The sequence below is a fragment of the Chrysochloris asiatica genome, unplaced genomic scaffold (assembly GCF_000296735.1).
Source record: "Chrysochloris asiatica unplaced genomic scaffold, ChrAsi1.0 scaffold00071, whole genome shotgun sequence".
In the NCBI taxonomy this organism is placed as follows: domain Eukaryota; kingdom Metazoa; phylum Chordata; class Mammalia; order Afrosoricida; family Chrysochloridae; genus Chrysochloris; species Chrysochloris asiatica.
This window is the reverse complement of record NW_006408589.1, coordinates 12,542,339-12,562,870: the sequence shown is the minus strand read 5'-3', so window position 1 is coordinate 12,562,870 and position 20,532 is coordinate 12,542,339. Positions and strand designations below refer to the sequence as shown.

General features: G+C 42.9%; 1 protein-coding gene across 4 annotated transcripts in view; it reads left to right on the top strand.

Moving 5' to 3' along the window:
• The window catches only part of TENM2 (teneurin transmembrane protein 2), a 1,406,199-nt gene extending 1,386,114 nt beyond the window's left edge, over positions 1–20,085 (top strand). For all 4 annotated transcript variants that reach the window (XM_006864840.1, XM_006864839.1, XM_006864842.1 and 1 more), the window contains 2 exons: positions 17,039–17,169; positions 18,968–20,085. In XM_006864840.1, coding sequence (XP_006864902.1) covers positions 17,039–17,169; positions 18,968–19,729 — 893 coding nt within the window. In that variant the 3' untranslated portion in view covers positions 19,730–20,085. The remainder of the gene's footprint in view (positions 1–17,038; positions 17,170–18,967) is intronic.
• Positions 20,086–20,532: the final 447 nt, after the last annotated feature.

The window sequence follows — 20,532 nt, the reverse complement described above, 5'->3', positions numbered from 1 at the left end:
CTTCTCCAACAACATAGTTCAAAGGCATTGATTCTTCTAGTCTTCCTTATTCATTGTCCAACTTTCACATGTATATGAAGCAATTGAAAAGACTGTGGATTGGATTAGGCACACCTTAGTCCTCAAAGTGACATCTTTGCTTTTGAATGCCTTAAAGATTTGCCCAATGCCATACATCATTGGATTTCTTGACTGCTGCTTCCATGAGCATTGATTATGGATCCAAGCAAAATGAAGTATTTCACAACTTCTATCTTTTCTCCATTTATCATGATTTTATTTATTGGGCCAGTGGTGAGGATTTTTCTCTTTACACTGAAGTACGATCAATACTGAAGATTGTAGTCTTTGACCATCAGTATTTTAAATCCTCTTTGCTTCTAGTAAGCAAGGTTGTATTATCTGCATACTGCTGGTTGTTAATGAGTCTTCCTCCAATCTTGATGCTATGTCCTTCTTCATATAATCCAGTTCTCAAATTATGTGCTTAGCATACAGATAGAATAAATATAGTGAAAGGATATAACCCTGACTCACACATTTCCTAATTTTAAACCATTCAGTATCTCCATTATTCTGCTTGAACACCTGCCTCTTGGACTATTTACAGTTTCCTCCTCAGCACAATTAACTGTTCTGGAATATTCATTCTTCTCAGTGTTATAGTTTATGATCCACACACTGTCAAATGTCTCTGCCTAGTCAATAAAGCACAAGTAAACACCTTCTTGTACTCTGTGCTTTCAGCCAAGATCCATCTGATGTCAGCAATAATATCCCTCGTTTCACGTCCTCTTCTGATTTTGGCTTGAATTTCTGGTGTCTCCCTGTTGATGTACTGCCGCATCTGTTTTTTAATGATCTTCAGCAAAAATTTTTTTTGCATATGATACTAATGATATTGTTCAATGATTTCTGCATTCCCTCGGGTCACCTGTCTTTTGAATAGGCATAAATATGGATTTCTTCCAATAGGTTGGCCAGGTAGCTGCCTTCCTAATTTCTTTGTATAGATGAGTGAGCACTTATAGTGCTGTGTCAGTTGTTGTAACATTTAAATTTGAATTCCATCAATTTTTGGAGCCTTGTTTTTCTCCAATACCTTCAGTGCTGCTTGGATTTCTTCCTTCAAGACCATTGTTTCTTGAACAGATAATACTCCTGAAATGGTTGAACATCAACCAGTTCTTTTTGGTACAGTGACTTTGTATTCCTTCCATCTTCTTTTGATGTTTTCTGTATCATTCAATATTTTTTCTGTAGAATCCTTCAGTGTTGCAACCTGAGGCTTGAATTTTTTCAGCTTGACAGATGCTGAGTGTGTTCTTTCCTTTTGGCTTCGTAATGCCAGGTCTTTGCACATTTCATTCTAGTACTTCGCTTTGTCTTTTTTAGTTGCCCTTTAAATTTTTCTGTTCAGCTCATTTACTGCCTCATTTCTTCCATTCACTTTAGTTTCTCTACATTCAAGGGCTAATTCAAGAGTCTCTTGTGACATCCATTGTGGTCTTTATTTCCTCTTTTTTTTTTTTTTTCATAAGTTTTTGTTGTGAACGCAATGATAGTTTCCATGGGAGAACATCGGCTTTACACTCATTTCATCACAATGATCACAATCTCCTCTGTGCATCATCATTCAACAGTATTTGCTTCCATTCCCTGTTTTGTTTTTTTGGGGGGGAGATGTACACAGAAACACTCAGGAATATATAATAATTTAAACACCCAAGGGGCACATTCTGCAAGCCTGCCTCCTGGCCACCAGCACCCTGTCCCTCTCTTTGAGTCCTCATCTCTGATATGATACTCTGGTGTTGCTGCTTCCCTGGATAGGTTCCTGTACTTTGCTTGTGCTCTTCTCCCACGATGGTCCTAAGCTGTGTTTCTGGACTGTAAGATTAACTAATCCCCCGTTTTTGTTACAAAACTTCTACCTTTACAATTGTGACAGTCACAATTAGTCATGATAACAATTTCTCATTATTGAATCATAAGAATTTGATCACCATCTCTTTTCACCAGACATGTTTCAACAAGATGAAAACTATTCAGTAGGGACTCTACCTTCCCTACACACTCAAACTAACTCCTTCTTGAAAACTTGTAAGCCAGTCACTTTGTGCCTCTATCGCCCCTTATTTTAGGTAGCCAATGCCTAACTTGCCCATCCCTATCTACCCTGTATACAGAGGGGATAGGATTGATACTTGATGTGAATACTCCATCCCTCTCATTTGGTATTTTGAGCTACTACATGCATAACTATAGGTCAAGTTCATCAAATTGGAGCAATTTATACTCATTTATTTTTTAAAAATTTGTTTGTTTGTTTTTTTTTATCTTCCTCTAGTCAAGTTCTGATTATCAAACTATTGAGGCTAAGTCAAATGGGTACTATCTGCAAGTTCAGGCATTCTTGTATGTCTCCCCTCACTTCATATCAGCTAGATGTTTCACTCTCAGCTCTAGCCATCCATGGCTATGTCCTTGTCCATGGTCTCACCACACTTCAGACCAACCAGCCCTTCCTCTTCTCTCACTCATCTACAGTTCAACAGGAGTTTATGGAGCATGGTTGAACTCAGCCCATTTCTTCATTGCTGCCTTTCCCTCTCTTCCACTCACCAGTAGACCAACATGGTCACCAGCAAGCTTACATGCCTGCTCATGCGTTCCTTTGAGTTTTATTCTTGGGGGGGGGGGGGGGTTTGTCTTGAAGGGACATGATTGCGTGCCTTCATGGCTCCCCAGTGAACAGCTTGCTTATTCTCATAGTACTTTCTTCATGTATGATGTTCTTAATGTGTGTCCACAACTTTTCAGGTCTTCAGCCATTAGAGTCTAATGTGTCAAATCTGTTCTTGAGATGGTCTCTAAATTCAAGTGGGTATACTCAAGGTTGTATTTTGGCTCTCATGGACTTGCTTAATCTTTTGAACTATCATATGAGCAACTGATGATCTGTTCCACAGTCGCCCCTATACTTGTTTTAACTGATGCTATTGAGCTTCTCTTCCCACAGATATCATCAATTTGATTCCTGTATATTCCTCCATCTGGTGAAGTCCAGGTGTATTGTAACCATTTATATTGTTGAAAACAGATATTTCCAATGAATAATTCATTGGTCTTGAAAAATTCTTTCATGAGATCTCCAGCATCATTTGTATCACCAAGGCCATATTTCCAACTACTGATCTTGGTTTCCAACCTTCCCATTTGAATCCCCAGTAATTATCAATACATTTGATTGCATATTTGATCAATTTCAGACTGAAGAAGTTAATTGTTGTTGTTGTTGTTGTTAAGTACCATCCAGTTTGTTCCGACCCATAACAACCCGTTTCCAAGGAGCAGCTGGTGAGCTTGAACCACTGACCTTGCAGTCTGGCACATTAACCCACAACTAATAGAACTCCTCAATTTCATCATCACTAGTCTAATGGTTGGTGTGTAAATTTAAATAATAGTGGTATTTACTGGTCTTCCTTGTAGGTGTATGGATACTATCCAATCACAGACATTAGATTTCAGTCTAAACTTCTGTATGAGCAACTGGTAGCTTGTTCCTCATTCAGCCCGGGCCTTGTTCTAGCTGATGTTTCTGAGCTGCTCTAGCTTCTCTTCCCACAGCTGTAGTCAGTCTGATGGAGGTGTGTGGATACTCTCCTATCACAGACAACACTGTACTTCAAGATAGATCTCGAAATGTACTTTTCTGATGATTAATGCAATACCATTTCTCTTCAATTTGTTATTCCTGATTCAAGATAGCAAATACCAGTCCATTTCCGTTCATTAATGCCTACGATATTGATCTGTGCATTCCATTTCTGACGACTGCCAGTCTTCCTAGAGTCATTCTTTGCACCTTCCACAATCCAATTATTAAGGAAAGTTTGCAATTGTTTCATCTCATTTTGAGTTGTGCCCCATCAGCAAATGAAGAGCCCCAAAGCTTTATTCCAACCATCTCATTAAGGTCCAGTAAAACCTAGAACCCAGCATTTAGAGAGTGAATGTTCACAAAATGGTTTTTGCTCATATCATTAACATTGCCATTACTAGTGAACAACGAGTTAGCATAAGGTACTGAGATAACTAAGACCCCAATGCCTGATGGCCAGGGCTCACAATCAAGTTAGCAAGATTGATATACAAAATAGCAACCTCAGTGCAAAGCAGAATTCAGTCTGTGCTTCCATCTACTTTATTTTTACACAAATAATACCTGTGTTATGCAATTTCCATTACTGGACCCCCACAAGATGTTTTTGTAAACATGCGATGCTAATTTTATTTACAAAAACATACATCTGTGGTAAAGACGACAAACACTCTTCCACAAGGGCAGTGTGTGTTTGCGTGCATACATGTGTGTAGATGAACTCAAATTTCGAAGATTTCACATAGTACAGAAGGGCCCATACCTAATTGGACCTTAAAGGATGGAATGAGACTTTCGTTAGGAAAAAGTGGGCTCAAGGCTGAAGGAAAATTATGAGCAACAGTCTGAAGTTTGGAAATGGTATGGAAGGGAAAGCCACAGGAGTTAGATAGTCTATTGTGACACATAAGAAATGGGTGAAATGAGGGTTCCTATCCATCCATCCATCCTTCCTTCCATTCATTTAACCTATAATTACAGAGCTTCTAACATGAACTAAGGAGTCCTGGTGAGGCACTGTGGGTAAATGCACTCAACTACCAGGTCAGTTTGAACACTAAGGTCGGAGGTTCAAGCTCACCAGCCACCCCTTGGAAACCCTATACAGGGTCATTTTGAGTGGAAACTGATTCAATGGCATAGAACTGACTCGATGGCATTTAACAACAACAAACATAAACTAAATACTAGTGATATAGTGGAGAACATAGTAAAAGCCCGTTTTCAGAGAAATAAGCAAGGAAATCAGAAGCAAAAGAAATATGTGTGTCTGTGTATAATCTCCAAAGAGACTAGGCTCCAAAGAACTAACTTCCAACAGCCTACCCAGGGTTATCTTGCCTGTCCATTCACTGTGCAGGATGCAACACTGGGGATCCCAGGACCAGAGTCCCCAAGTTTCAATAAACTCACAACTCTTGGCTATAGGCCAAAGAGGCATCAGACCCAGACCCCCCACCCTCCACCCCACACCTCAGGTTACCAGGGCCACTTGTCCAACACCCAAACAGAAGCCGAAGCAGCAACTTCCTAGAGCTCAGTGCTGGTACTCTATACATCCTGTGCAGCAGAAAGAAACAGACCTTCTTAAAAATAAACTGAGAGCTTCATTGATAAACCCCACACTCTCCACACCCATACAAGAAAAGGAGCTAGTACCTTCTGAGACAAGCTAATTCCCTCCTGTTCTACCTTGTGCCTTCTGGGGAAGGCCCTACCATACTTCCAACAAGAGCATCCTCCCTTCCCCCACCATTTAGCATGACTTTTGTGTCCAGTTCACTGAAGTTTCAAATGGAAGTGCCTCTGGTGGGGGGCGAGAAAGTATATGCTTTACAGATACACATACAAGGGAGCTTCAAAAAATTCATGGAAAATTCCATTCTCTTTTCATTCCATTTTCCCATGAACTTTCTGAAGATTCCTCATATACATTTAAACCTGAAAAAGCTGGAGCCTGTGTGTAAGGCAATAACCTGTCACAGAAGGTAAACTCAAGTATTTCCACTAAAATGTTCAATAGGAAAGTGGTAAGACTACACCCTACAGAAAACAAGATAATTCCTGGCTTTGACTTGTTTCACCTTATCTATGTTTGTTTAATTTTATTTATATGCATACAAATATATATGACAGTTGGCACTTGTAGGATAAACACTGGACTGCTTACCCCCAAGTTGGTGGTTCAAACCTACCAGCGGCTCCTCAGAAACAATGAGTCAGAACCACACTGATGGCACTGAATAGCAACATATCCCAGTTGCCATCAATGACCCCTGTGTGTCATAGAGATCTCATGTGTGTCAGAGTAGCACTGTGCTCCACTGAGTTTTCAAAAGCAGACCATCAGCCCTCTCTCCCAAGATATATAGTATATAGTATATATGGTCTCAGGTAGTGATGAGTGCTATGGAGAGAAATGAAATAGGATAAGGGGTTAGGCAGAGAGTGATGGGAGGTAACTCTGGAAAGGTCATTCCGGGGAGGTGGGAATTGAGCAGAGACCTTTATACAATGGGAGAGGGCCAGGTATGACTATCGTAGCCACCTTAGTCACAGAATTGACTTCTCACAGTCCTGCTTGGCTCTGAAACTCCTTGAGGATGCATCAGCCAGAGGCAGATAAAACCTAATGAATGAGTTGAGTAGACACCTACACTGTCAAGACCCAAACAACATCCATCACGAAGCAACAGCAACCTCACTGATCCCCCTCAACTACTTTCCTGGTTCTATCAATGTAGCACCCTTTTTAACTACGGTTTTTAAGGTAATATATTGTGATATGGTATACAGAGAGTGAGAGAGAATCCTCATGTGGCACCATAGGATAAGTACTGGACCACAAAGTCAATTTGAACCACAAGGTCATCAATTCAAACTCTACCAGTCATTCCTTGGAAACCCTATACAGTGTTGCTATGAGTCGGAACTGACTCGACAACACTAACAACAGTGCTTTATCCTACAGCACCACACCAAGGACTACATACATGCTGCATTCATACATTCATATATACATGTGTGTGTGTGTGTGTGTGCACAGAGTTTTCTGAATAGCAAGATGGCTTTCCTCATTCCAGACTCAAAAATGAAAATCCAATCAAGTTGAATTAGGAAGCATCCAAAGCAGATAGTGGTGTTGAGAATCGGCTCAGGGCTTGATGTCTGCATTGGCAGCTGTGGGTAGGGCCCCAGATAGAGACAGAAAAGAGAGTCAGAACAGGTACCAGCCCACACCTGCTGCCGGTTCCAGCTGAGCTGACCCCTGGAGGTAGATGTGAACAGAGAACACCAAATCATCCTCATTCCTCGCATTTTGGCTAATCTGTAAACCGCATCTAAATTAGTCTTAATTTGCCACTTAGGAGACTAGCAGAGTGGTTCAACTTGCTGCTCACAATTTAAGCAGAAGAGGTAATTAAGACGTAGTCAGAAGGAACACAAAGAATAGAACTTTCTCTCTCTAGTACTCAAAAGAATTGTTGCTATTTAGAAAGAGTTCTATGAATGCAAGCAGCAGCCCGGAACTCTGGAGGAAGACCTGTCTCTTCCCAGAGATGCTGGTGCAGAGGTGATTAGGACACAAGCTTGGGAACCAACACCTGGGCTTGAACAGAAGTGGAACTGAACAGCTGTTTTTAAGGTAATATATTGCCAATCGATATGTCAGTGATAAACAAGATATTTAAAGAAATAATGCAAGAGAAATCCTGGGGGATAGCCTCCCACCCCAACCACTAGGACCAACTTATCACAGTTCACCCTGGACTTTTCCAGGAATCACCTCCATCCTGGACAAACATGGACAGTTGGTAAACCTAAACCCAGCCCTGGTCCTCAGGCCAGTTTCCTCTGATGTGTGAACATGAGCCCATCTCTAGACACCAGTTCTGCCCTTATCGTTCACTTGCTGTGTGACTCAGAAAAAAATGTCTTCACCTTTCTGAGCCTTAGTTTCTTCATCTGCAAAATGTTAGTACTAATAGCATTCACATCATGGACTGTGAAAAGTAAATCATTTATGAAGGCGAAGGCGTCTTGCACAGAGTGAGGGCTAATAAATAGTAAGAATGTGTTTGCTATTCATAAGCAGTTAAGCACTGGGCTGCTAACTACAGCGTCAGTGGTTCAAACCCACCAGTTGCTCCTAGGAAACCCTATACAGGGTCGCTATTGAGTTGGAACTGATTTGACGGCAGTTAACAAGATAGTTTAGTGGTAGAACTCTATCACCTTCCATGTGGGAGAGCTGGATTTGTTTCCCAGGCATCTGTCAGTGGCGGTTGCATGCTGCCGTGATGCTGAATAGGTTTCAATAGAGACAAAGATAGTGGGAAGAAAGACCTGATGATCTACTTCAAAAAGTCAGTCCATAAAAATCTTATGGCTCATGATGGGGTCACCTTGAGTCCAGGGCCCACTAGACAACAGCTAACAACAGCATGAACTGAAAGGCTTGGTCTCTACTTCCAAAAATTCAGCCATTGAAAACCCTATGGAGAAAAGTTCCACCCTGATACACACACCGTGAGTCTGAGGCAGCTTGATGACAATTTGATGGACTATGTGTGGTGCTGTAAGATAAGCACTGTACTGCTACCTTCTAGGTTGGCAGTTCAAACCCATCCAGTCACTCCTCAGAAACCCTGGGTTGCTGAGTTGGAACCGACTCTATGGCACTTAACAACAAAAACGTTTGCAGAGGAAGCCTGAAGTCCCTGCCGCTACATGATTTTTAGAGAGTAGAGGCAGGTGTCTCTAGACCCATCCTAGAACGGATTTAAACACAGCTCTGAGTATCATTGCTGAGTAAGTCTGAAACCCCAGATCATATACAAGAGGGCTTCAGGAATCAGAAAGGCTGTGGAAAAAATGGAATTCAGAGATCATGGAATTATTCCACAAACTTTTTGCAGCCCCTCATATGAGTTGAGTGAGCCTCCCAGATATAATCCAGTCTAACTCACTGTGTCTGTCTCCATTCCTTTCTCCCTGATAGGTCTTTAGACTTGGCTTACAAAGCCCAGGCACTCGTTATTGTAAGGTTGGGTTTTGTGGAGTTTAATTTCCCTAAATGAGGAGCAAGGCACAACCTCCTTCTCATATTATCCACTTCTCATATTTACACTTAACACCTGAAGATGCTGCGCTCACAGCGTTTTCAGGGGAGAGGGAGCTTCTGTAAAAACAGTGTAATCACATGCTGTGAGGAACTAGAAGAGAGGCCCCCTCTACAACTCCTGCCTAAATGACTCCCTCTCAACAGATTGTTTAGGAAGCCTGTCACTGGGTAACACTATTAATTCAGAAGGAGGGTTGTTTGTGTTCCAGAAGTGCCTCCTGCAAAAGGGAGGAGGAGACTAGCAATTTGAATCAACTTTTCAGAATAGGTTTGGCTCAGAAACTAAGGCATGTGTGTTGTTGATGTTAGCTACCATTGAGTCAGTTCCGGCTCATGGCGAACCCAGGTACCAGAGAACAAAATGTTGCCCAATCCTGCGCTATCTTGGTTGGTATACTCGAGTCCACTGATACACGAAAACTTTAAAACATTTGTAGAAAAATTCCATTATCTTTCTAGTCAATTTTTCCATGAATACATTTTGAAGTACCCTTGAATTCTGAGTGCCTTTCAACCCAGGGGTCTCATCTTCGAGTACTATAATCAGGAAATTCTGTTGTAATCCATAGGCTTTGCATTGGCTAATTTTCAAAAGTCGAGTGTCAGGCTTTGCTTTGTAGTCTGTCTTAGTCTGAAATTTCTGCTGAAACCTGTGCACCACAGGTGACCCTGCTGGTCTTGAAATACTGATAATATTGCTTCCAGCATCACCACAACACATAAGCTACCATGGTTTGACAAACTGACAGATGGGTGGTGGAATTCAGTTAGGAACCTAGACAACGTAAACTATTATTAGTGTTCAAGTAGAGGCAATCAAAATCCTAGTCTCAAGGCTTAAAGAAGGAGTCTACAAAGCTAATAGCCTACCTGAGCCATTACGTCATCCAACTTGAGACGAACTAGATGGTCTCTGTCCACCACTAATGACTGTTCTGAGCAGGGTCGCAATGGATGGTCCCTGATAGGATGAGAGGAAACTGCAGAAAAGAACCCAAATTCTTGTTTTAAAAGGTTACACTTACTGGATCAGGTGAGACTAGAAGATGTCCTGAAACAATCAACTAAGATACTCTTTAAACCTAGAACCAAACCTACCCCCTGAGGTCACCTTTTAGTGAAATAGACTGGTACACAAAATAAGGGCTATTGCCCATGAGGATGGTGCACCATTAAAAACCATCAACTGGTCAACCATCACTCTAAAGCAAAGATGAGAAGACCAGGGGACAGGGACATTAGAGGTCTGGAAATGGAGCACCAGAACACAAAGAAAATGCTGACACCTTATAAAAATAAAACTTGTGTTGCTAAACAATTTGTGTAGAAATTGACAGATGGGACCTAATTTGCTATGTGTATTTTACCGAAAACACAATATTAAAAAAAAAAAAAAAAATTAATTCCTGGTCCCAAAAGGCAGGGAATACTCAACATCTGTCTCTTCCTCAAAGGGCATCCTGAGTAGGTGGGGCACATCCTGGAAGGAGAGCATGATGGGAAAAGTCTCCTAAGGACAAGGATAGCTGCTTTTCTTGGAATCCCCTACAGCAAGATACCTGCATGTCCCTGGGAAAAGACAAGATGACTTTATATGACATATATATTTTTTTTTAATTAAAAATAGAAGCATTTTTTGTTGAGTCGTTTCCTACTCATAGCTACCCTACATAGAGTTTCCAAGACAGTAAATCTTTATAGGAGCAGACAGGCTCATCTTTCTCCAGCAGAGCAGCTGGTGGAGTTTGAAAAACTAACCTTGTGGTTAGCAGACCAATGCTTATCCCACAGGGTCACCAGAGCTCCTCAAGGTATTAAATAAAAGTAAAACACAGATGGGGAAAGTTAGTCCTTCTTCATTGCTCTTCTAATTCTTCCAATTCAGTCGAGGAGAAAGTCTACACTTGATACTAGTACGTATTAACACCTCTTTAACACTCCAATCTCCCTTTTTAACAGAGAGCAGGTCTAAGACTCTCTCTGAAGCCAAAAACAGAATCATGCTCTAATTTAATTACTTTGCTTTGTTTTCCTTGTTACAATTTTACAGGGTTTTTTTTTGTTTATATCAAGTGATTCTGCTTCTCTGTGGTGGTGATCTAAAAAGCTTTTTAAACATGAATTTAGTTAAGTGGGAAAAGATTAAATTTTTAGAAATCAATAATAGTCCAGGTGATCCCTGGATATGACAAAAAAATTTGGCGGGTGACCATGAAAATCAACAGGTGGGAAACCAATGTTCTACGGCACACAATAGGTGCTCTGTAAACATATGTGGTTGCTGGGTTAAAGCCGGACTCCTTTCTGCTTGATACTGACATGCTTTATGAGGTGATTTTAAACCTATATTCTTGAATTGGTCTTAAATGGGCTATCACTGATGTGTATAGTGTCACCTCTTTCAAGGAGCTAGCCTGTGCCTAAAGATGTATAGACCACAGACCCCAGATCCTCCTCACAATAGTCCTAGGGCAAGAAGTAGTTTATACCTTAGCCCCTTCAGAAGCCTCTTTCTCACTCAGATACGAATCCTCTGCCTTGCTTAGACTAGTCAGAGTAGCTTTTACCATGGATGTTCATTCATTTATTCATGCACTCATTCATCCATCTATAGATACTTTGTGTTGAGTACCTATTTTGTGCCAGGCACTGTTGTAGGGGAAGGGGAGACATCAGTCAACACAACTTATTTTTTAAATGCCTATCTTAGAGTCCTGGTGTGGTACTGCGGGCTAATGTGCTGGACTGCAAGGTTGGTGGTTCAAACTCACAAGCCGCTCCTCAAAAACCCTATAAAGGGTCGAAATGGGCTGGAACCGACTCAACAGCACTTACCAACAACCTTTGAGCTTATATTCTGATGGGAAGAGACAAACAATAAACAAAGAACTAAATAAATGTGCAAATGATAGAGCACATTGGAATGTGATTATGGTTTTGGAGAAGACAAGTGAAGCGAATGGGTATTTGGATTGGTGAAGGGAGAGATGGAAAGCTGATATTAAATATGGTGATCAGGGTTGGCCTTCTTGGGGAGATGCCAACTGAACAAGATTTGGAGGAGATGAGAGAGGTAGAGAGAGCCAGAAACTACTTTTGGGGGCCACCATTCTAAGCAGAGGGACTAGTCTGGGTTTAGACCCTGAGATGAGTGTGTTTCTGGCATGTTTAAGAAACTGCAAAGAGGCTGGAAGTCAGTGAGCAAGGGAGAAATAAGTAGAAGATGAGATCAGACTGATAAATGGGGGAGGGTCTTAACAGACCATTAAGGAGCCCTGCTGGTGCTGTAGGATAAGCACTGAACTGCTAACCACCAGGTGCTACATAAGAGAAGACGAGGCTTTCTGCTCTCCTAAAGGTTTACATCCTTGGAAATCCTACATGTGACTCTAAACTGGCTCAATGGCTTTATAGACCATTAGAAGGACTTGGACTTTTTCACTAAAAGAAATAGGGAGTCACCCCAGTATTCTGAGCAGAAGAGCGCCACGGTCTGCTTCACTTTTAATGACTTTCTCTGGCTGCTGTGCTCATGAGGTATCTGGCGATACAGGGGTGAAAGCAAGAGGCCAGTTAGAAGTCCAAGAGAGTGACGATGGACCAGGACTGACGCAGTAGAAAATGGACCAGGATTGACGCAGTAGAAAGTGGCAACAAGTGGAGAGATTCTGTATTTAGTTTTCAAAGTAAAAGTAAAGGCTTTAACCATACCATCCAATAATTCCACCCACTGGTATAAATTCAAGATCATTTAAAACAGGTGTACAAATAAAAGCATGTGCGCAAATGTTCACAGCAGCATCATTCATATTAACCAAAAAGTGGAACCAACGCAAGTATCATCAACTGATGAATGTGTTGTAGCCATACATTGGAGTATTATTTGGCAAAAAAAAGGAATGAAGTCTTGATACATGCCACAACCTGAATGAACCTTGAAAGCATTTTGCTGAGTGAAACAAGTCAGACACAAAAGGATAAGTAGGATGACCCAATTTATATGAAATACCCACAATAGGCAAATCCATAGAGATAGAAAGATGATTAGAGAGAACCAGAATCCCTGGTTACTGCTTGGGTTAAGCATTGCGCTGCTAACCACAAGGCCAGTGGTTCAAAGCCACCAGCCTGTCTGTGGAGAAAGATAAGACTGTCTGTTCCTGTAAAGATTTACAGCCTCAGAAACTTTAAGGAATCCTATTCTATCCTACAGAAGCACTGTGAGTCAGAATCAGCTTGACAGAGGAGACACTGGGTAGGGTTTGGCGAAGGGAAAATGGGCACAGAGTTTCCATCTGGGTTGATGAAAACATCCTCAATCAAGTAGCGGTAATAATGGTTACACAGCACCGTGAATGGACTGTTGTTATGTGCCATCAAGTCAGTTCCAACCCATAGCAATACTGTATAGGGTTTCTGGGGAGTAGCTGATAGAGTTGAACCACCAACTTTGTGGTTCAAACTGACCTTGCAGTCCAGCACATATTATTCTGAAGCACCACACCAGGACTCCAAGAAGGTACTTGTTGTTGTTGTTAAGTACCGTCGAGTTGGTTCCAACCTCCGGCAACCCTGTGAAAGCACCAAATTGCATACTTCAAATGACAACTTTCGCTACGTGAATTTTACTTTTAATTTTTTAAAGTACAGAATGTATTGTTGGATTAGATATGAAGGAGGAGGAAAAGAAAAAAGACAAAGATGGCAGTTGCAGGATGGAGTTGTCCTTGAGTGGAGCAGATTTGGGGAGGAAGATTAGTATGTTAAAACTTGAGATGATACTGGGTGTACAAGCTTGGAGTTCGGGAAGAGGCTGGAGATACAAACTTTGGCGTCAGCATCAGCATAAAGATGATATTTCTTTAAAACTCCCACACTGGAGAAGATCACCACATTTGTGAGTATAAATAGAGAGGAAAAGTTCATGGGCTGAGTCAAGGGATCTCCAACATTAAGAGGTCAGGGAAATGAGGAGAAACCAGAAAAGAAGAGAGAGTGGCTAATAACCTAGGAGGAGAATAAACAAGAGAACACATTATCCACAAAACCAAGTCAAAAGGAAAGGTTGTTGTTGTTGTTAAGTGCCATTGAGTCTATTCCAACCCATAGTGACCCTGTATAGGGTTTCCAAGGAGCAGCTGGTGAGCTTGAACTGCCGACCTTGCAGTTCAAATGGCTTTGCAGTCTGGCACATTAACCCACAGCACCACACCAGGACTCCAAAGGAAAGGTAAGAGTGTTCAAATACTTCTGATAGATTAAATGACATGAGGACCAATATAGACATTAGATGTAGCTACATGGAGGTCATCATGACCTTGACAAGAATTGCTTCAGTGCTTCAGCTTTAGGGTTAAAAGCCTCAGTCAAAGGAGAATGGAAATAGGAGAACTGGAGACAAGGAGTGCAGAGACTTATTTTAAGTTTGATAAGTTTGTCTAAAGGAGAATGAGACATGAATGATGGCTAAAGGGAGAAGTAAGGACAAGAGGATTTGTTTTCTAAGTTAAGAGACTTAGACGCATGTTTGTATGCTGATGGGGTTAATCCATTAGGAGAGAGAGTAAATTGATGATATGTGGAAGAAAGAGAGAATTGCTAGAAAGATGTCCTTGAATAGACAAGAGAGACTAATCTAACGCGCCATTGGAGGGTTTGAACTGAAACAGCTCGTCTATAATAACAGGAAGAAGGCAGGGACGATGCTGGTACAGATGCTGGTAGGCTGGTGTATGAGAAGAGACTTTAGGGAAATTCTCCTCTGGCTCCATCAGTTTTCTCAGGAGAATAGGAAACAGGGCCAGCTGCTGAGAGAGAGAGAGAGAGAGGGAAAGATGATGAAGGCTTACGGAGGCGTGAAAAGATGTGAAACCATCAAGGAGAGTGGAATGAATGAACTATGAGAGTGCAGTATGGTTGCCTGGTAGCAGGAGGGCACACTTGAGATTCATGCTCATGGATTTAAAGGGACACCAGTCCATGTAGTTATGTGGTTTTTCTCTCCAGCCACTTTCAGTTGTACAGGTATATATATATAGTATAGGCAAAGATGTGGATTTTATCAAAACTGTGATTTTTACCACACAAGTATGATGACGTGAGAGGTGGCAAGGGCTTAGAGTATATACAAGGAATGACTGTAATGGTTGGCCATGGAATGTGCTGGATAAGAAAGGAAGAGAGACCAGGACATTAAAGAGTGGTGAAAAGAAGCTGGCATACATTAAAGGCCCAGAGAGGATGGTGGCTATCAAGGTACAATAAGGAGTTAAGCTGGAAAAAAATGAGGGAGTGCTCAAGGGTTACATGAATGAAATTGACATAATGGAGGGCTTGTCATTAGTGGTGATGACGAGGTCCAGGTATGACCATAAGAGTGAGTGGGGGAAAGAGCCTCCCAGAAAATGAGGTCAAGTCTATGAGGATCAACTACTTACATAATGAAATCGCTAAGAATTAATTCAGGAGCAGAGTGAAATTGATTGAATGACAGTGATCTAGAAGCTAAAGATCTCAGGAAATGCAAGGCACTGTGGGATTATATGCTGAAGCCCAAGAACGGCCGTTCAAATTCACCAGCCGTTCCTTGGAAGCCCTATACAGGAGGGGTCGCTATAAGTCAGAACCAACTCAAAGACACTTAAGAAGCTAAAAGCTTCAGGAAATGCAGGTGAGTGGCTTGAGGTCAGTAAGTGGATGGCACAACAAGGAGTACTTGAGCCTCCAGGTCCAATAATACCACCAAAAAAGCAGCCACCTCCTGAGAGGACTGCAGACAGTGTCCTCAGGGGAGAGATGGTTTCAGTTGGGGCAATAAAAGAAGAACTATTCAGACAAGAGGCTGAACTATTCAGAAGGCGGCTTTGATGATGGCCAGTATGAACTCCAGAGGGCCCGTGGGAGTACTTTGGAGGCTGGGAGGGAAGGATGTGAGACAGGAAAGGGATTACCACAGGACACGATCTTGGGGTAAGTCTTAGCGTGCTAGGGCTGCTGTAACAAAATACTATAAATTTGGATAATTTATAAGAACACAAATTTACTGTCTCATAATTCTAAATAATGGAAGTTCAAGTCAGAAAATCATTCTGAAGGCATTGAAAGAGGAATTGTTCCATCCCTCTCTCCTTGGCAACCCTTGGGGTTCCTTGACTTACAGATGTGTCTTCACATAGTATCTCCCCTCTCTATCTGTTCTCTTCTTTTATAAAACACCCATCAGATGGGATTAGGACCCACCCCATTTTTGTATAACCGCATGTTAACCTAACTGGTAACATCTCAAAGACTATTTTCAAACAAGGTCACGTACCCAGGTACTAAGGGTTAGGCCGTTACCCTAACTTTTTGTAGGAATACGATTCAACCCTTAACAGCATGGCTGCTGTAAGCAGAGATAAGTAAAATGAGATTAATCCTGATGGACTCCATCCAGGCAGATGGTTGGTGAGACTGCAAGGGCAGGTGTCCAGGACTCTCTATTGACTGCTAGGGAAGGAAGCAAGAATGTGTACCTTTCAGGAGAAGGCAGGGCGCCTGGGTCAGGTAGGTATAATTACCATATCAAGGGGCTCTTCTCTTGCCTTCTCTGTGGAGAAATGATCTCAGAGCCAGAGACTGTGCAGTTCATACGTGTCAGCCTGTTGCAATCTCCTTCCCATAGTGAGCCAGCATCACTGCAGCACATGCTCAGTGCAGCATCATGGTACCAGGCATCACTTATGCACCTTGTTGATCACAGGACCCTTGGCTTCTATAACACAGTGGCTGCCTACAGATGATGCTCTTACATACTTGCCAAGTGAAGGAGTCCATATTTATTGAATGACCCATGTGCCAGGCAGTATGATAAGTCCTTTACAGGGATTTTTCTCACTCAGTCCTCACAGCAAACCAATGAGATACATACAGTTATTATCCCAATTCACTTCTGAGCAACCTGAGGCTTAGACAGGCGCAGGGACTTGCCCAAGGTCACACGGCAGGGGAATTTGAAACTCCATCCATCGTACTCCAGGACCAGCATGAATAATGGCATGATGGTATTAACTGACCACATTTGGAAGTAACTTACATAAAGAATCCTTGTATCTGGACCCAGCAGATGTTCTCAAACCCTGCGCCTTCCTTTCTTGTGAGACTCCACATCAAACCATCCATTTTCTCTCTACCCCAGATCCTCTACAGCTTTTTATCCATCAGGATTTCAGAAAGCTCTTTTTTTTTCTTCCCCCCTCCCACTGCAGATGTGAAAAGCTGGCTTGTGATGTTTGGATTTCAACTGAGCAACATAATTCCTGGTTTTCCAAGAGCCAAAATGTATTTCGTGCCTCCTCCTTATGAATTGTCTGAAAGTCAAGCAAGTGAGAATGGACAGGTAAGCAGTCATCCCTGCCAAGAACCTGAGTCCTTGTCATCTTTGTCTTTCACAAACAGAACTGGCTGGGAGTCAGAGGCATGTCCACAGAGGAGAGAAACATTGGTGCTGGGTATAAAAGCTGTGTGGAAGCTTGATATTTCTTAGGAAACAGTAGGCCAGTACCATCTCCTGTCTGGTGCAGCACACCTTTCTTTCCAACCTCCATTAGTCCCTTAACTTCAGTATCATGATCTGTTCCCATATATACCCTCACGTCACTCATAAATTAACAGCTGCATCGAGAAATCTAGCAGCCACCTACCATCTGCACTGCCTATAAGATCATAACCCTTTTCTGCTTTTATGGGAAGCAATAAAACTGTGGTTTTCTCTTTCTGTCCCATTAAAGAACATTTTTATACCATGCATAAAACCTTCATGTTTTATGGCCCAAATGTATACAGATTGAGTTTTGAGTATGATGACTCAGGGTGGTCAGCTTTAAGTTGGCTGCAGCTGAGGCCTCTTTCACTGTTTGTGTGTTGAGGGGCGGGGATGGACATCAGTATTCAGGAGGCTGCCCCTCTTAACCCCAACTACAGAGCTGGTGCTCGGTGCTATAAAAGTCTGAAAGGTCTCAGCTGCTCTGAATAATTGTCCAGACTGTGTACTATAGAGAGAGGCAAGGAGGAGCTGCTGGGTAATTGAGAATGGCGTTCTCTCAACCCTGCCCCGTGGGGACCACTCAGTGGATGAATAGTCATCATTTCTCTCATTTATCTAAGTGCCATTACCTTCCAAACACAGCCTCTTCCATTATCCCAGTCTGTCCCCCAACCACCAATTGAGATAAGTTGTAATTTGTGTGTAGAGAACTCAAGGCCGAGGAGATAATGATGATTTTTGTCCCTCCGCAGAACTGAGATGAGGACCCAAAGCGACTGACTCAATGCTCAGGGATATTCCCTCTGGCCCAGGAAGCCAGTAGCTCTCAGCTGAGTCCTTCTCAGGCTTTCACATGCACACAAATCATCTAGGGAACCTTGGGGACATGTAGATTTTGATTGCATATGTCTGAAGTGAGGTCTGAGATTCTGCTTTTCTAACAGGGTTCCAGGGGATCCCAATGCAGCTGGCCACACTGCAACCTCTATAGCAAGTTGCATTGAGTCACCTCTGACTCATGGCAACCCCATGTGTGTCAGAGTAGAACTGTGTTCCATTAGGTTTTCAATGGCTGAGTTTTCAGATACAGTAAACCGCCAGGCCTTTCTTCCAGTGCACATCTGGATGAACTTCAGCCTCCAACTTTTTGGTTGGCAGCTGAGTATGTTAATCATTTGCACCCCACAGGGATTCAGCAGGGTTTTAACCCAAGTGTGTTAATGCATATTCACAGCTTTGGCCTTAAAGCATCCCAGGTTATAGCAGTGAAGGTCATTGCTGTTAAAACAAACATCCTCCCTTTCAGATCAGGATATTGCTAGGTCTGAAGTGTGCAAGGCAGCTGCCCGATCATCAAAGTCTTGAGTGACTTGTTCCCCTCAACACTGACTGGGTAGACAGGATAATTGTTCAGACCCATGTACAGGCAGCAACAAGGTGGCAAGCTTCATCGTCCATCTTTTCAGTGAGTGGCACAGTAATGGGGTGGACAGGCCACGCTGTCCGGGCCCTAGCAGCCGGCCAGTGAGCTTGTCCCAGCACAGGCACTCACCAGTCCTTAGAAGGGCAGCCAAATATTTCTCCCTTGACTCTTCTTTCATGAACTTCCCAGTCCAGCTTCTCAGCTGTCTGTATCTCCTTCCGTCCACAGCTCATTACAGGTGTCCAGCAGACAACAGAGAGACACAATCAAGCCTTCATGGCACTCGAAGGACAGGTCATTTCTAAAAAGCTCCACGCCAACATCCGGGAGAAAGCAGGCCACTGGTTCGCCACCACCACACCCATCATCGGGAAAGGCATCATGTTCGCCATCAAAGAAGGCCGGGTGACCACGGGGGTATCCAGCATCGCCAGCGAGGACAGTCGTAAGGTAGCCTCTGTGCTCAACAACGCCTACTACCTGGACAAGATGCACTACAGCATCGAAGGCAAGGACACCCACTACTTTGTGAAGATCGGGGCGGCCGACAACGATCTGGTCACCCTGGGCACCACCATCGGCCGCAAGGTGCTGGAGAGTGGAGTGAACGTGACCGTGTCGCAGCCCACACTGCTGGTCAATGGCAGGACTCGAAGGTTCACCAACATTGAATTCCAGTACTCCACACTGCTGCTCAGCATCCGCTATGGCCTCACCCCCGACACCCTGGACGAAGAGAAGGCCCGCGTCCTGGACCAGGCCAGACAAAGGGCGCTGGGCACCGCCTGGGCCAAGGAGCAGCAGAAAGCCAGGGACGGGAGAGAGGGGAGCCGCCTGTGGACTGAGGGCGAGAAACAGCAGCTGCTGAGCTCGGGGCGGGTGCAAGGCTATGAAGGCTATTACGTGCTGCCTGTAGAGCAGTACCCAGAGCTGGCAGACAGTAGCAGCAACATCCAGTTCTTAAGACAGAATGAGATGGGAAAGAGGTAACAAAATCATCTGCTGCCATTCCTTGTCTGGATGGCTCAGCAGGAGTAACTGTTATCTGCTCTCCTAAGGAGATGAAGGCCTATCGGGGGCACTAAGGCCGGGCTGCTTTAGGATCCCAAGTGGCAAGAAAGCTCACATTTTTTGAGTTAAAATGCTACTGTCCACACGAGAAGTCCTACATCCTGAAGCAGAATCAAGCCTGGCTGGAAACTCCCAGGAAAACAAACAAAACGAATGAATGGACAAACACACACAATGTTCCAAGTTCCCCTACCATATGACCCACTTGTTCTGGGTCTACACAGAAGAGAGACAAAAAGAGACACAAACACGTCAAAAAAAAAAAAAGAAAGAAAGAAAGGGTCAAAAGAAAAATCATAAACAAACACACCGACCGAAAAAAACAACAAAGAAATGAAGACGAGAAGGCCTCATATCCTATTACCTCACTCATCCACATGTGAGCGATGCAAGACATCCACGCGGCCAGCGTCACCAGACCAGCTGAGGAAAACGATTCCAATTGTTTGATGGACAAATAGTTCAGACATTTTCATTTAAGCAAATACAGGTGCATTTAAAATACGACTTTGGGGTGATTTGTGTGTAGCGACTGGGGCGGGGGGGTATCAAAGTGAAAGAGTGAGCACTGGAAATACTTTTTAAAGAAGAAAAACACAAGAGAAAAAAAAAAAGAAACGAATTCTCAAAAATCCAAGTGAAACGATACCTTCCAGCACTTCATTCTCAGGTCCTAAGTTAGTCTGACCTGAGCTAATTTATTTGAGCGCAGATTGTAAAAT